Source organism: Athene noctua, chromosome 1 (genome assembly GCF_965140245.1).
Source record: "Athene noctua chromosome 1, bAthNoc1.hap1.1, whole genome shotgun sequence".
Taxonomy (NCBI): domain Eukaryota; kingdom Metazoa; phylum Chordata; class Aves; order Strigiformes; family Strigidae; genus Athene; species Athene noctua.
Window position 1 is genome coordinate 35,708,928 of NC_134037.1, and position 14,236 is coordinate 35,723,163.

Sequence of the window (14,236 nt, forward strand, 5' to 3'; positions counted from 1 at the left end):
AAGCAAAAAGATCTGGATCCCTCTCCCAGAGGTGATAAACATCACCACAAGTAGTATGTAGTCTATGTAAGGATTTACATAACTCCACCACGTGAATAAATGAACCAACACTGTGATCAGCAATTATGTGAATGAGTATAACAAATCTGTCTTAACATGCTCTGGTGAGATTTTTCCCATTATCTGAACCCTCTGAGCCCATGTTGGGTGCCAAAAAGACCGTTGTGGTTTAGGCCCAGCCGGCCACAAAGCACCATGCAGCCACTGGTGCACTCCTCTCCACAGCGGGATGGGGAGAAAAATTGGGAGAAAAAGTAAAACTCGTTGCTTGACATAAGGACAGTTTAATAGAACACAAGAACTGTAACAATAACAATGCAAATAAAAAAAATCAATCTATAAAGCAAGTGACGCGCAATGCACGCACCACCCAGTACCATGCACTCAGCCCCTCCCCCAACTGCAATCCCCAACTCCTGACCAGCTCCTCTAGTTAGATCTTGAGCATGACAGGCTAGTTCTGGTCACCTATCTTGGCTGTGCCCCCTCCCAGCACTCTTGGGAAAATGAATCCTATCCTAGCTGAACCCAGGACAGTCACACAAATGCATATTGGCACAATAACATTACTGTGTTGCAGCACATTAGAAAATGCTTGCTTCCTGCCCAAAGTCCAGTGAAAAGACTTAATTTCCAAAGCAATTCTGAAGACTCAGAAAAGATAGGTTACTTCAGGAACTTCATACTGGTTTGATACCATATTCTCTCTCTGCTTGCTGTTGCTGGTGGTTGTCCTCGGCAAAAAAGTCTTCATCCACCCAGTTGATCTGGAGAGGTTCTGGTTTATGTCAAAGCAACTCCAGTGACTTTTTTTTTTTTTTTTCTCTTGAAAGCAAGAGTGTATTTTGGATATTCCACAATGGATCCTCAATTTTAATAAAATCTTAATTTTTCACTTTACCCAAGCATTGATGCCTTTATATTTGGAATCATAAAAACTACCTGTGGGAAATTAACTACTGCAAATTCTTCTATACATTCCTAGTACACCTTGAAGATATTTTGCAGGTAACATCTGCATTTGGATAGGGAAGATAAATATTACTGAAAATATCCTATTGCTTTCCAGAGTTAGGGCTAAGCAGAATGAAGTATGCAGTTTTCTCTTAATGTTCTTGATTTTGTTCTGGTTTTTTGTAGTATCAGACTACTGAGGAGTAGTTTAAGGTGCTGTTTTTAAATATTCAAATCTAAACCCACTATTATATAGTTATTGTAAACTTAATACATCTTCTGAAATATTGGGAACCCGTTGTTCAATTCATTGTTTATTTGTCTTAAAAGGAAATCACTGCTCGCTTTATCTTCCAGACTGAGCAAGTTGTATTTGGGGATAAAAAAGTGTGGCAGCTGAGAGTTTTGCAGGCAATGCAGAAAATATCCTAGATATTTCTGAAAGCAGTGATCCAGGTCTCCCACATGCCAGTCTGTGTCATTTGGCCACATGACACACGAGTGGAAAAAAGCAGTTTTGACATGGTATGAACAGAACTTCTCCAGTTCTTTTGTATATTCCATTTTAAGTTGCTCTAGAAGATACTTCAGAAGCTTAAGACAACTTTTCCTATTAAATAAATAAGAATTTATTAGGTACCTTCTACATAGTTCTAAAATACGTATTTTAGATATGTTAATACACGTTATTCATGAAAGCAATAAAAATATTCTTATTGTAAGATAACATTTGCAATAATGTTTTGAATAAAATCTGAATTGTGCATTAGTGACTTTTGAGTCAGTACAAAGTGTAATTAAGTAAACTAAGAAGTTGGTTTGCCATTAAGGAGGTTCCGTAACTCATGTGGAATTTGTTCTTTCTTCTCAAAGAAATGTGAAAACCAGATTTTATTGGAGTAAAAATTCACATTTATTGATCCTGATCCCATTCAGCAGTTCTTTTCTCACCATTGTTTTAGAAATTGCCTTGGTGTGAAGTGTAATTTTGTTCCCAAAGCTCAAAAAGCTAAGTCATCAGACTTTTAAGCTGGTTCTAAACAGGACTGAGTTTGGGAAAGATTATTTAACAAGTTGCATCTTTTTGCTTTTTAAGGCAAGTCTGGAGTGTAAACTTACAAGGTAATTTGTTTCTACCTCTCGCTGTGTAAACGCAAGTCAGATGTTCAGTGAGTGCATGCAGTGTTGTACTGCTATAGAACAATGATGCCTAAAAGCTTTATTCTTGCTCCCTATTACAAGTAATTAGTCTTAGATCAACTTCTTAAATGTTAAACTGCTAAACAGTGCTAGCCTGGCTCACACAGGCTTAAAGTAAAATTTTCATACAAAATACCAACCTACAGCACTTCGGTCCATCAGATTCACAACACGTCTTTGACCTGCCATGGTTGTTCATCATGGCCTTCTCAATATGCGAGAAGGAGAGTCGCCAGGTGTTTCCTAAAGTTGAGTACAAGATTGTTAACTTATTACACAGCGGTAACCGGTGTCTGTAACTAGAAAAAAGAGACACTTTATAATTGACTTAATTTTAAGTATCAGCAATTACTTTGCCCTTAAAGAAATCTTAATTCACTGACTGCATTAATTCCTGATTCCCCAGCTGCTCCACACAAAGACAATTAGAATCTTATTAATATAGGACACAGTCAATTGTTTGGATACTTTAACTATATTCTTAAGGATGCTTGGATTTACTTTAAGCTTAATTCTGGACTTTCCTGCATTTGTTGAAAATGATTTGGGGAACTGCACTACTCATAGAAATCTACTACCTTTTCAATTTCTATTCTGTATTATTAGCCTTACTGCATAACCATTCTGGTTTTGAATAACAAAATCTTCACCATTGGTTTCAATTTCTCTGTACAAGTAGTTTGTCTCAAGTAAGGTGACTGTTCTAAAGCATTTCTTTTTGTTCTTTAGGTAACGTTCTGAAAAGAAATATTAACATAGCTCAACCCCATTTTTAAAACACCAGCAATCATAAGTTCCTTACATAAGTTAGACTTTCCCTTGCCTGTTCGGTTCAGTTAGTCTTTACATTTAATTTTCACAGTGAGAGATAGCCCAGTAGAGCAGTAATGATTGATTTGGCATTATTAAGATGGGCATGCTAATTAAAAAAAAAAGATTGCCTGAACTCTTTTTGCTGAAGTTGTTAGTTCTCATAATGCAGTAACAAGTTGTTTCTGCAAACCAATGTAGGCTAGGTGTGACAGTGGTCTGGATTAAAAAAATAGGTTGCAGCCATACCAGAGTTCAATGAGAAATAATGTATCTTGCTAGAAAAGCAGAGTTTATATCCTGCAAAAGCATATAACCTGTGTATGCAGTCCCACTTTACAGGGATGTTCCCTGCCTTTTTAGATATCTCCCTTTAATTAAAGGAGTGCATGTTGCTGTTAAGTACAGCTCTAGAACAAGAAAGGTCCCATATCCATGTGTCTGACAGTAGATTTAATATAATGGGCTTAGGAATGGTCAATGTACAGCCTGGCAGAGCAGTTTTGTCTTTAGATTTCAGTGCAGGACAAGCAGTGTCACAAGTCTGATGTTTTAAAGAAGGATTTCAGTTGTCTTTGACCTGGATATATCCAGGATAAGATAAAGATCTGTACCTTGAAGGCAGATTAATGAACAGAATCTGGATACCCTTTTTATCGCACTTGTAAGGGATTGAGTTGAAGAGATTTCTTAACTTAGATTTACTATCTGTATCTGAGGTACCTTTTAGAACCTTTTCGTTTTTGTTTTGTTTGGCTACTAAATAAAGTGATTTATTTCTGAACTCTCCCCTGACTTTTCTTCCCAGCCACTGTTCAATTCTGAGGCCATGCTGTGTGCAGGGAGGCCAGCTCTGCTGAACTTCCAAAGTCAAGATGATGTCCACTGATATTTCTGCTGGAGGATTTTTGATCAGAAGAGTTATTGCAGGGCTTCCAGGCTTTTTCCTTTTCACAGACACTTCCACATCTAGTAACAAGGAAAACATTTATTTTTATATATTAGAAACTTTTTTTGAAAAGAATGTTAAGGTTTTTACTTAGGAGAATTTGCAATCGATCAAGAGAAAACCCGGGTTCCACCACTGGCTCTTTATCCTACAGGATATGTATTTTAAATAAAACATTAAGATGACTGTTGAGGAGTTCTACAAAATAAAGAACCCTCTTCTGGAATTGCTGTGTTTGCTTGATTTACTGTGTCTACAGAATCAGAAATACAGCGATATTTTCCAGTGACTGCTTGACTTTGAAAACAGTGAGACTGAAGAGATTTGGCCACATTGTTTCTGAAGGGTTAGAGTGCCCTAAAAGGTGATATGTTTTCTATACAGACTGATTATAAAATATTAGGTAATGTATAAAAGCAAGCTCTTCCTTCTGCTGCCAGTTCAGCAAATGGCTCTTTGTACACAGCAGATAGATTCACAATACGTAGGTCACGTAGGAAGTACCAAGCATGACAGAACCCTTCATATTCATTATTTTCATATGGAAAGAGGACTGCATAGTGGAGCAGTGGGTTAATCACATAATACGATTAGCTGTGATGCACTGGTAATGATTCTTAGCACAAGAGCAAAGTTGAGATACCAGGGACAGAGGGGTTACAGTTATAGAGACAGATGACTGGCGGGAAAAGCACATTTTATTAATAACAGGGCAATCCATATGTGCAATATAACTATTTTTAGCACTCCTATGTGAAGTTTGTTCTCTCAGTACTTACCTTTAATGTTTTTTACTTCTCGTTTAATAATTTCTCGTAGTGCTTGAAGCATTTTAAAGGCTGATAATTTTTTATCTTCATCTAAAAACTTCAACAAATGCTTTTCTCTTGGATTTCTTTTGAATGTTAGATAGTAGTAAGCTCCAGTGTCATCACATTCATCCAGCTGAAGTCTTTGAACGGGCATTAAAAGCATGATGTCAAACTCATTTGGTTCAGATATCTGCCAAGTATGAGAATTCAACAGTCAATGTACAACTTGGGTTTAGTCTCTTTAGGCTTTTATACCAGCTGCGGTTTTACCTACAACTGCCTTGGTGTAATTCTCATGTCTGGTGTGTAATATGAGCTTATTTCTGTCGATTTGTACTACAAGATTGCTGTGCGTTCAAGTGGAAAGAACAATTTACTGATAGCAGTTAATTTCCCACCTTTCCAACTTATTAATTTTTCAGAGAGTTTTAAGATTCTTAAGCTGTTCTGAGTAAGGCATAAATGCTCTTAGTCATCCTTTTGCACACAGGAATCAGCTGTGAGGAAAAGAAAATGCATTGCTGTGCCTGAACCTGGTGTAAAAAAAAAAAAATGCGTCCCCATATTTGACTTAGCTTTTTCGATTGAGCTAGAACTAGAAAAGAGGCACTGCTGTTTCTCCTGCTTTTGGGAAAAAATGGCACAGGGCCTTTCAGGCAGTGCTATACCCTACTCGTCCCCCGGCTACCCTGGGCTTACCTGCGCGCTGTGCAAGGGCAGGGCTTGCGGCCCGACAGCGAGCCGCGTTCGGGCAGCGTCTCTCACTAAACGCACGGACGTCATTCATTAAGTTAGCGAAGTTATAGTTGCTTGTTGTTAATTAACGTAGTAATCCTTAAAGTCCTTCCTCGCCGGGAAGCGCCCGCAGCTCACTCGCGGCTGTTCCCGGGCGGCAGGAGTGGCGCGGCGCCGGCCTGTGCCCGTCGCTTGCCGGGGCCCCACCGGACGCCGCGCCCGTCCCCATCGCGGAGCCCGGCCCGGCAGTCGGACCCGCGGGAGCGGCGCTGCCGGCGGCCCCGCACCCACCTTGACGTGCTCGTAGTAGCTGCCGGCGCCCAGCCGCTTGATGGAGCTGAAGCTGCCGTCCTGGCTCCGGATGGCCTGGATCAGGCGCGAGACCACGTCGTTCACCACCCCCGACGCGCCGGACACGTCCTGGCGGCCCAGGCTGAGCCGCGACAGCGCCTCCCGCAGGCACAGGGCCAGGGGGATGGCGGTCGCCCCGTCGGGCGCCGCCGCTCGCCTCCGCGCCGCGGGGGCTCTGCCGCCCGGCGCCCTGCTCTGAGAGGCGGGGGGCGCCTCTCCGCCGCCTGCTGCCGGGCCCACCGGCAGCCTCCCGACGGCAGCGGTTGACCGCGCCGGGCGGCCGCGCCGGGCAGCGGATCCGTCCTTCTGCGGCGCCTGGACGGTCGCGGTGCCGCCGGGGCGGTCGCCTGCACCGGGGCGGTCGCCTGCGCCGGGGCGGTCATCTGCACCGGGGCGCCGCGGGGAGCTGCGGGCTGCGCCCCTGCCCGCGCCCCGGCCCCGCGAAGCCGCGGGCCGAGCTCCCCGCGTGCCCCGCTTCCCCCTGCCGCTGGCGCCGTCCATGGACTCCGCTCCCGGAGGACAGTGAGGGCGGCCCCGCGGGACGGGCGTTCCCGCCTCTCTCCTCGGTCAAGTTCCTCTTCCAGGCAGCGCGCCACCGCCGCGGAAACGAAACCCTCGAGGGGGGGCGGCTCTGCCCAACAGCCCGGGCGCGGGAACCTCCAACAGCGGCGGCTGGGCTGGGCTTCCCCGCCCCGACGGCGCGCCCGCCCGCCATCCCCTCAACCTCTGGGAGCGTTTTCCCGCGCCCGGGCGGACCCGCCTGCCCACGGGGCGAGGGCGGGCAAGCGAGCATCGTCCGCCCCGCCCCGCCCCGCCTCGTCCCCACCGGCCGCTCGCCGCCGTCGCAGCGCCGGGCGGCCACCGAGGGGCGCCCGGCTACCGCCCGCCCCCCGGCGCTGGCCCCGCCCCGCTGCCGCCATGTTGCTGCGCAGTGGGTGCCGCCGCCTGGCGCTGCCCTTGGGGCCGCAGCCCCGGCACCGCCGGGCGGGCAGCGAGGTCGGGGCGGCACCGGCACCGCGCTACGAGGTGGTGGTGATCGGTGGGGGCCATGCGGGGACGGAGGCGGCGGCGGCGGCCGCTCGCGGCGGGGCCCGCACGCTGCTGCTCACGCACAGGATCGGCACCATCGGTACCCCGGGGGGGGATGGGGGTGCCTGGGTCGGGCTGGGGCTGGGCTCGGCTGCGGGCGGAGACGGGGGAAGGTATCGCGGGGAGCCGGCGGGGCCCGGCCCGTTTCCCGCAGGCGCCTCCGGTCTCCCCGGTACGGGGAGCGGCGCTGAGCCGCGGCGGTTGCGGGGTCTCGGGGCGGCGGTGGTGAGGGCAGCCCGTGTGTCCCCCCCAGGGGAGATGTCCTGCAACCCCTCCTTCGGTGGCATCGGGAAGGGGCATCTCATGAGAGAGGTGGACGCGCTGGACGGGCTGTGCGGCCGCGTCTGCGACCGCGCCGGCCTGCACTACAAAGTGCTGAACCGCTGCAAGGGCCCGGCGGTGTGGGGGCTCCGCGCCCAGATCGACCGGGGCCGCTACAAGGAGCGCATGCAGGTGAGCGCGGGCTGCCGGCGGAGGCCGAGCGCCCCTCTTCCCTTTCGCAGCGAGCGACCTTTACAAGTTAAACTTGCCCTTGTGCGGAGATAGGACCGCGTCTGCGAGAACTCGGCCTGAGCTCTCCGTGCGCTGGGTGGCCGCGGCCCGCCCCTGGGTGCTGAGGCGGAGGGGTACAGAGCCGGCGGCGCTCCCGGGAGATCGCCATCTGTAAGGACACGTTAACCATGCGTGGGGACGTCTGTACATACAGACTGGCAAAAATGGTAGCTATCTTAAGTATTAGTATAAACTACAGAGCATGATGAGGGTGTTGCTTTGTATTTTAATATTTTCCTATCAAACTTAGACAGCTTTCTGGTTGGTACTTTAGTGAAGTGTATATTGTTGGAGCTCAGCATAGCTTAAAAACTTTAGCATTTTATACATAGGTCTGGCTTTGTGACCACATAGTTTCCTCTGAGTTTAAACTCTACCTGTGAATGAAAAGTTCTACTTGGTAGATGGAGAGTACAGCAATTGAGTGTCTGCTAAGTGACCTGGTAAGAATGGAAAGGGGAAAAGGATGATAGATGTTTTGGAAATCGGCGAGGTTTGGGACTGCCCATGTCTCATAACTTTCTAGATTTTTGCAGTAACTCCTTTCATGACAGAAGGAAATCCTTAACACACCGCTGTTGACAGTTCATGAGGCATCTGTGGAGGATCTTCTCTTGACAGAGCCAGAACCAGACCATCCTGGAAAATGCCGAGTCACAGGAGTCGTGTTGGGTATGTGCTAGTAACTCAGTAGGCACTTGCAGTTACTCTACACTAAGAGCAGCCTTTGGGGTAAACGTTTCTGATTCATCAGTGAGGGAGCTGAATTGGCCAGTAGAATTGATTTAGGCCAAGTGTAACTAAAACATATGTTCATCTCTGAAAACTTGCTGTTTCAGGGAATGGGAGCACAGTACATGCTGGGAGCGTTATCCTGACCACGGGTACGTTTCTGAGGGGTATGATCTTCATTGGACTGGAGATGCACCCCGCTGGGCGGCTAGGGGACCAGCCAGCCATCGGCCTGGCTCAGACTCTGGAGAAACTGGGATTTGCTGTGGGCAGGCTGAAGACTGGGACGCCACCCCGACTTGCCAAAGATACGATTGATTTCAGTGGTCTGGAGGAACGTGCAGCTGACAATCCTCCAGTGCCATTCAGCTTCCTTAGCGAGGCTGTCTGGATCAAGGTGGGATAACACACATCAAATGCACATAGTGCCAGGTGGGGTGGTGGGGAGCGGTTCTGGGAATGTCATGTTTGGAATCAGCCAGGGGAAGGGAGCTGGGCTGTATTCATACTGGAGATGTTATGTTTCTGAGGACTCTCGATGCAAGGGGAGAAATTGCTTGTCTTCTTTTGAAAGCCAGTACTGTCTCCTTCTCACTTCTCACCTTGAGAACCGCATTCTTTTAGAGTCAGAATTGCATGAAATATGATATTGTTAGTATTCTTCATGTGCGGGTTACATGTGTGGTTTACAAAATACTTCCAGTATTAGACCTATATCACGGATATTTATGATGTCTTGCTTTTTACTCCAACTCTAGAATAAGATTAAAACGTTGAAATTAGAGATCATTAATTGTGTTGTTGACTAGGAAGGAGAAAGGATGGGGTTACCCACAGAGGTCAGAGGTGGCGTGTTAACAGTAACTTAAAGACAGTTCATTTGCCCCAGAACGTATGGGAGTTGCAATAACCTGTATGGGGTGGGGGCAAAAGTAGTATCACTTAAGTTCTTTGTATGTGTAGGAAAGGTTTTAATGAGTTGAGGTGCAACATTATTACTACTTTGAATGTGAGTCTATTGACTTTTTTTCAGAAAACTCAGTATATACTTCACATGGTGGGTTTTTTTCCAAACCTTGAATTTTCTATGTTAGTTGCAGGGTATTGAGAGATTTCTTTGGGTTTTCTTCTTCACCAGACTCTTTAAATGGCTGTTAGCTGTAGGGTCAGCACTTACTCTTCTTATTTCAGAGCTTTGAATTCCTATAGTTAATTTGAATGCTGTGATGTAATGTGTTGCTTTAATAGCAATATCTATACTGTAATTAGGAATACGGTGTATGGAATAGAACTTGAATTCTGGACTCCTGAGTTCTGTTCTGTTCTTGGTCTGCTTCTGGACATGTTGCGCAAGCTCTGTGATTGCTCATGTTCTGTCTTTACAGTGGGTATGACAGCACTATTACTTGCTAGAGTGATGGGGAGCCAACTGTCTTGGAAAAGCCCTTGGAGATCCTCAGAGTTGTTCAGTAAGAGTACAGTGTTGTGACTGAATTAACTTAAAGTGAGCTTTGGCCTCTTTCAGCCAGAAGATCAGCTGTCATGTTACCTGACTCACACTACCCTGAAAGCCCAGCAAATTATCCATGATAACCTCCACCTGAACAACCATATAAGGGAGACAACAAGGGGCCCACGGTAAGTATGTGGCATCATGCAAGGCTGTCACTGACAAGAGCTCACAATCTGTCTGAAACTGCAGGTGTCTCCTGCTCTGCTTCTGGAAAGTTACTTTTTCTCCATGTCAGGTGGTGCTCATGGCTGTCTATTGTTGCAGGTACTGTCCCTCTCTTGAATCAAAGGTTCTGCGCTTTCCAAACCGAAAACATCAGGTGTGGCTGGAGCCCGAGGGCTTGGAGTCCAATGTCATTTACCCCCAAGGCATGTCGATGACGCTGCCACCTGAGCTCCAGGAGCAGGTGATCAAATCTGTCCCAGGCTTGGAAAAAGCCAAGATACTACAGCCAGGTGAGGGGGGTGAATAGTTTTAAATCTATTTGTCATAGTGCTTAGCGGTTAATAAAAACCAGATTTTGTTTAGAGCTAACAAAACAAAGGAAATATATGAAATATAATTATTTCTTGGATGCAGGGATTTTTCCTTAGTTGCTTTTAAATTGTAAATGAAAGTTGATAACCTAAATCATTCTGCCTCACTGATTGCCTTTGCTGATGAATAGGGACCTTCAAAATCCCTCCCATGAGATCTGTCTTGTTTGTTGTAGGCTATGGTGTGCAGTATGATTTTTTAGATCCCCGTCAGCTGACTGCTTCTCTCGAGTCTCGTCTGGTTCAGCGCCTCTTCTTTGCAGGCCAGATAAATGGCACTACAGGTTATGAAGAAGCTGCCGCTCAGGTGGGTGAATCTGATTATGTACTCTCACTACTCAGAAAGGGATATTGCCTTGGTGGTTGTCTTTGCAGTCTTGTTAGGCCCATCTTGTGCCAATGAGCTATCCTTACTTTTGCTGCTCACCTCAATTCCAGACTTGCCCAGGTATTTTTAGTTTTAGTATCTACAGTTGCTGTTACTGAGATTGCAGTAACAAAAGTAATTGGAAGCACTGCCAAATGTTTCAGCATGGAGACTCTGTGATGGGTATAATTGAAAACATGTGGGAACTGTCTGTAGTCATGTCAGCAGGGGGAGGAAGCCCTTCAGACATTTGTAGTATGGCAAGAAAGAAACTGCCTAGATCCCTAGCACAGGCTGTTGCATTTTTCCTAGGTACAGTTTGATGCATGAGTCTTTGGAGATAGGTGTGCTGATATCTTAGCCACAGGATAAATGTGGTTTGTTTTGTTTTATGTTTGCCTAGGGTGTGATTGCTGGTATCAATGCTTGCCTGCGGGTTCATGGCAAGCCCCCTTTCATTGTCAGTCGCACTGAAGGCTACATCGGTGTCCTGATCGATGACCTTACCACTCTGGGCACCAGTGAGCCATACCGGATGTTCACCAGTCGCGTGGAGTTCCGCATGTCCCTCCGGCCTGACAATGCCGATGCCAGGCTCACCCACAGAGGTATTTTATTATGGTGGCTCTTGCAGTCAGCAGCCCTGCCGGGTTTGTATACCTTTGTTCTCATACACCATCTGTCTCTGCAGGCTTTGAAGAAGCTGGATGTGTGTCACAGCAGCGATATGAACAAGCAATTAAGATGAAAGCTGCTTTAGAGGACGGAATTGCAACACTAAAATCCCTTCAGTTCAGCATATCCAAATGGTCCCAGTTAATACCAGAAGTTCCCATCAGTAGCAGTCGAAGATCGCCTGTCAGGTAGAGGTTACAGCTGAAGCTTTCAGGTCTGACCTACACTTATCTGGCTAGTGGTTTCAGACCATTTGTCCGTCCTTCCTCAAGCTGTCAGTACTCCCAAGATTCCAGCTTTATCACCTTTGGGGGACAGACATCTGATGTTAGCCTGTGGAATAAGTGCGATGTTGGTGTTTTTTCTATGCCACGTTTGCTGGTGCTAACATAGTCTCTCAAAGCAAGGGCATACTCCACTAGCCCAGCCAGTTTTTGTTGTCCTTGTTGAGAGTGTCACCAAGTGGTGACAGTTTTGCAGTGGGTTGCTGCTTTGCTGAAAGCTTGATAAAGCAGGGATTGATTTCAGGCTAGTGTCAGATGGTAGCTGTTCTTGTACACAAAGGCCCTTGCTTCCCTTACCCATTGTTTATCTCACCTTATCTTTACTGCTGTTTTAAATCAGTGACGAAGACCTGGCTGACTCAGTCTCTGTGAAAGGTTCCTCTTGATGCCCTTACCCTTGTCCCTTCTATCTTGCTGTTCATGTTTCATAAAGGGTCCCTTTTCAAGAGTTTAACAGCTCTTCTGTGTACTGAGAGAAGATAGTAGGGAGGTGAGCTTGGCTCTGCAGTTGTCCTGGCATATGCTGAGATCTTTACAAGTTTGAGCTGGGAACAGCTGTAAATCTGCCTTCCTAACATAAAAACTCACTGCTTTTCTCCACAGTGCCTATGACATCCTTCAACATCCAGAGGCCAACATGGAGGTTCTGGCAAGGGCTGTCCCAGAGCCCCTGGGAAAGCTTGCTCAGTGGAAAGAACTGGCAGCGAGATTGAAAATAGAAGGTAGAGTACAAGAGTTAACGATCTCTTAGTGGCATCTGCGCATGTTTTATTCAACAGGGGGAGAGCCAATCCATTAATCCTAGCGCGTTTCATGTTGCTGCTTAGCGAAATGAAACACTATTACCAGAGTATGCACGTTTTACCATAGGCCACAGCCTTATACAAGCACCCGTGTTTCACTTTGTGGGGTGAGATCAATTATTCGTGTTCACTCCTGGGTTTTTCCTCTTTACTGCTCTGTCAAACAGACCATCCTTTCCTTGGATGAGAGGAAAAGCCAACCCGTGTATCTTAATTCATGTAACAAATTGAAGAGTGTAACTTCTTCCGAAGGAGTGATGTGAATTAGGCTCTTTAGTCTGTGAGGCTGGAAACTTCCTTAGGAGCTTTTTACCGTCTCGGTGGAATTGCTCATTTTGCTTCCAAGAATTCCTGCAAGTGACCTGTTTCACATAAACATCTATATGTGGTCTTCTTGATTCCCTCATCTTCTGTCACAGCTGCTTACGAGTGGTGTGTAGTCAGTCAACAGCAGGAAATAGAAGAAGTGCGTCGTGACGAAGCCCTCCGACTGCCAGAGGACCTAGATTACTTTGCCATTGACGCATCCCTCTCAGCGGAGGTGCGGGAGAAACTGGACTCTAACCGTCCCCAGACGGTAAGATACTGGGCCCCAGCAAGGTTGAGCAGCTATGAAATCCCTTCTCTGTCTCCCCAAGGGGCACAGCAGGGTGAGGAGAATTAGGGAAAGGAATACCAATGGCTTTTGTTCTCATTTCTCACTAGCTCCAGTGTGTAGGTTTGTTCTCAGTTAACTTGTTCTGTTTTCACATGCAGATTGGTGCAGTCAGCCGCATCCCTGGAATTACACCAGCTGCTATCGTTAACCTGCTAAGATTTGTGAAAACCAATCACCAGAAGACAGAGAAGCTAAAAGCTTTACCTCAGACTGGCAAGTATTTACCAGAGGAGATGTACTCAGAGAAAACAACTTCCCAAAGACAGATTTCAGCAGAGTTTTCTAAAGAGGAGCCAGAGTATCTTTGTTAAAACACCTTTGTAGATAGGAGAGGTGCGTCCCTCCTGCCAGAGTATGTGGCAAGATCACCTGTGCTCACAAGCCTCTTCACAGATAAAACCCATGCTGGCTGGATCGAAGCCGTTCCAGTTGTGCCCTGTGGCAGTGTCATGGGGTGGAACAAAGGTGTTGAATGTGCAAACCTTAAGTAAATGCTCAGGAGCCTGAATACAGCCTGGGATCTTGCCAATCCAAATGAAGAAACTGGGGAATTGCTTTTAAAATTCCACTCATTTGGAAGATGTCAGATAGTCAAAATCTGTTACAAAGCGTCTTGGAAAGGACAGTGTTTTACTCTTCTGAAACGAGTAAGAAATGTTACAATGTTTAACCCATGGCAGCGGGAGAGGATTTGGGATGGAAATTGTGTTCCATTGGCTTCAGTACTTGTGTTCATAGCAGTGCAGTGACTGCCACAGTGTGATGTTTTACTGCGCTTTCAGCCAATAGGAAACACTTGGCTGTGAAAAACGTGTCCAATGTGAGTATGTAACTTGCATAGGAGACTGATCAAATGTAAACACTGTATCCTGTTATGTTTGGGTTTTTTTCTCCTTTAAAATAAAGTTTATCTTGAAACTTGCTGAAGAACTTGGTTATCACTTAGCTTTCAGTAGAGCCTTGGCCATTTGCTTTGTCCCAATTCACACAGGTAAGGGGGAGTGAGGTTCACTACAGAGCTGGTGAAGGCAGCTGGAGGGAGACTCACTGCCTAGGCCAGTGTGCTGAGGAAGGTGGGGGGATGTCAGAGCCTGCCCAGTGCTGGGGGCTGGGTAGCTTGGCAGCCCAGGGGAGCAGAACCATTCCTGACACCAGT

The 14,236-nt window shown here is 46.7% G+C and overlaps 2 protein-coding genes across 8 annotated transcripts; one reads left to right on the top strand and one right to left on the bottom strand.

Annotated features, from left to right (window-relative positions):
* Positions 1–442: 442 nt before the first annotated feature.
* CGAS (cyclic GMP-AMP synthase) lies at positions 443–6,518 on the bottom strand. Of its 2 annotated transcripts, XM_074922577.1 has the most exons (5): positions 5,812–6,518; positions 4,753–4,975; positions 3,748–3,993; positions 2,355–2,457; positions 443–1,624 (listed from the first exon to the last, which is right to left on the bottom strand). In XM_074922577.1, exons 1-5 carry the CDS (start codon positions 6,370–6,372, stop codon positions 1,282–1,284), a joined length of 1,476 nt encoding a protein of 491 aa, XP_074778678.1. In that variant the 5' UTR covers positions 6,373–6,518; the 3' UTR covers positions 443–1,281. The 2 variants fall into 2 exon arrangements, with proteins under 2 accessions (XP_074778678.1, XP_074778687.1); XM_074922586.1 differs by lacking the exon at positions 3,748–3,993.
* A 265-nt stretch (positions 6,519–6,783) lies between these two features.
* MTO1 (mitochondrial tRNA translation optimization 1) lies at positions 6,784–14,010 on the top strand. 6 transcript variants are annotated; one of them, XM_074895902.1, is made up of 12 exons: positions 6,784–7,000; positions 7,214–7,413; positions 8,067–8,184; positions 8,352–8,641; positions 9,770–9,882; positions 10,022–10,221; positions 10,425–10,600; positions 11,064–11,268; positions 11,352–11,523; positions 12,223–12,341; positions 12,842–12,999; positions 13,179–14,010. In XM_074895902.1, the coding sequence occupies exons 1-12, from the start codon at positions 6,790–6,792 to the stop codon at positions 13,389–13,391; spliced, it is 2,175 nt and encodes a 724-aa protein (XP_074752003.1). In that variant the 5' UTR covers positions 6,784–6,789; the 3' UTR covers positions 13,392–14,010. The 6 variants fall into 6 exon arrangements, with proteins under 6 accessions (XP_074752003.1, XP_074752004.1, XP_074752005.1 ...); XM_074895903.1 differs by having other exon boundaries at positions 10,022–10,212; positions 10,470–10,600; XM_074895907.1 differs by lacking the exon at positions 6,784–7,000 and adding an exon at positions 7,507–7,679 and having other exon boundaries at positions 7,303–7,413; positions 10,022–10,212; positions 10,470–10,600.
* Positions 14,011–14,236: the final 226 nt, after the last annotated feature.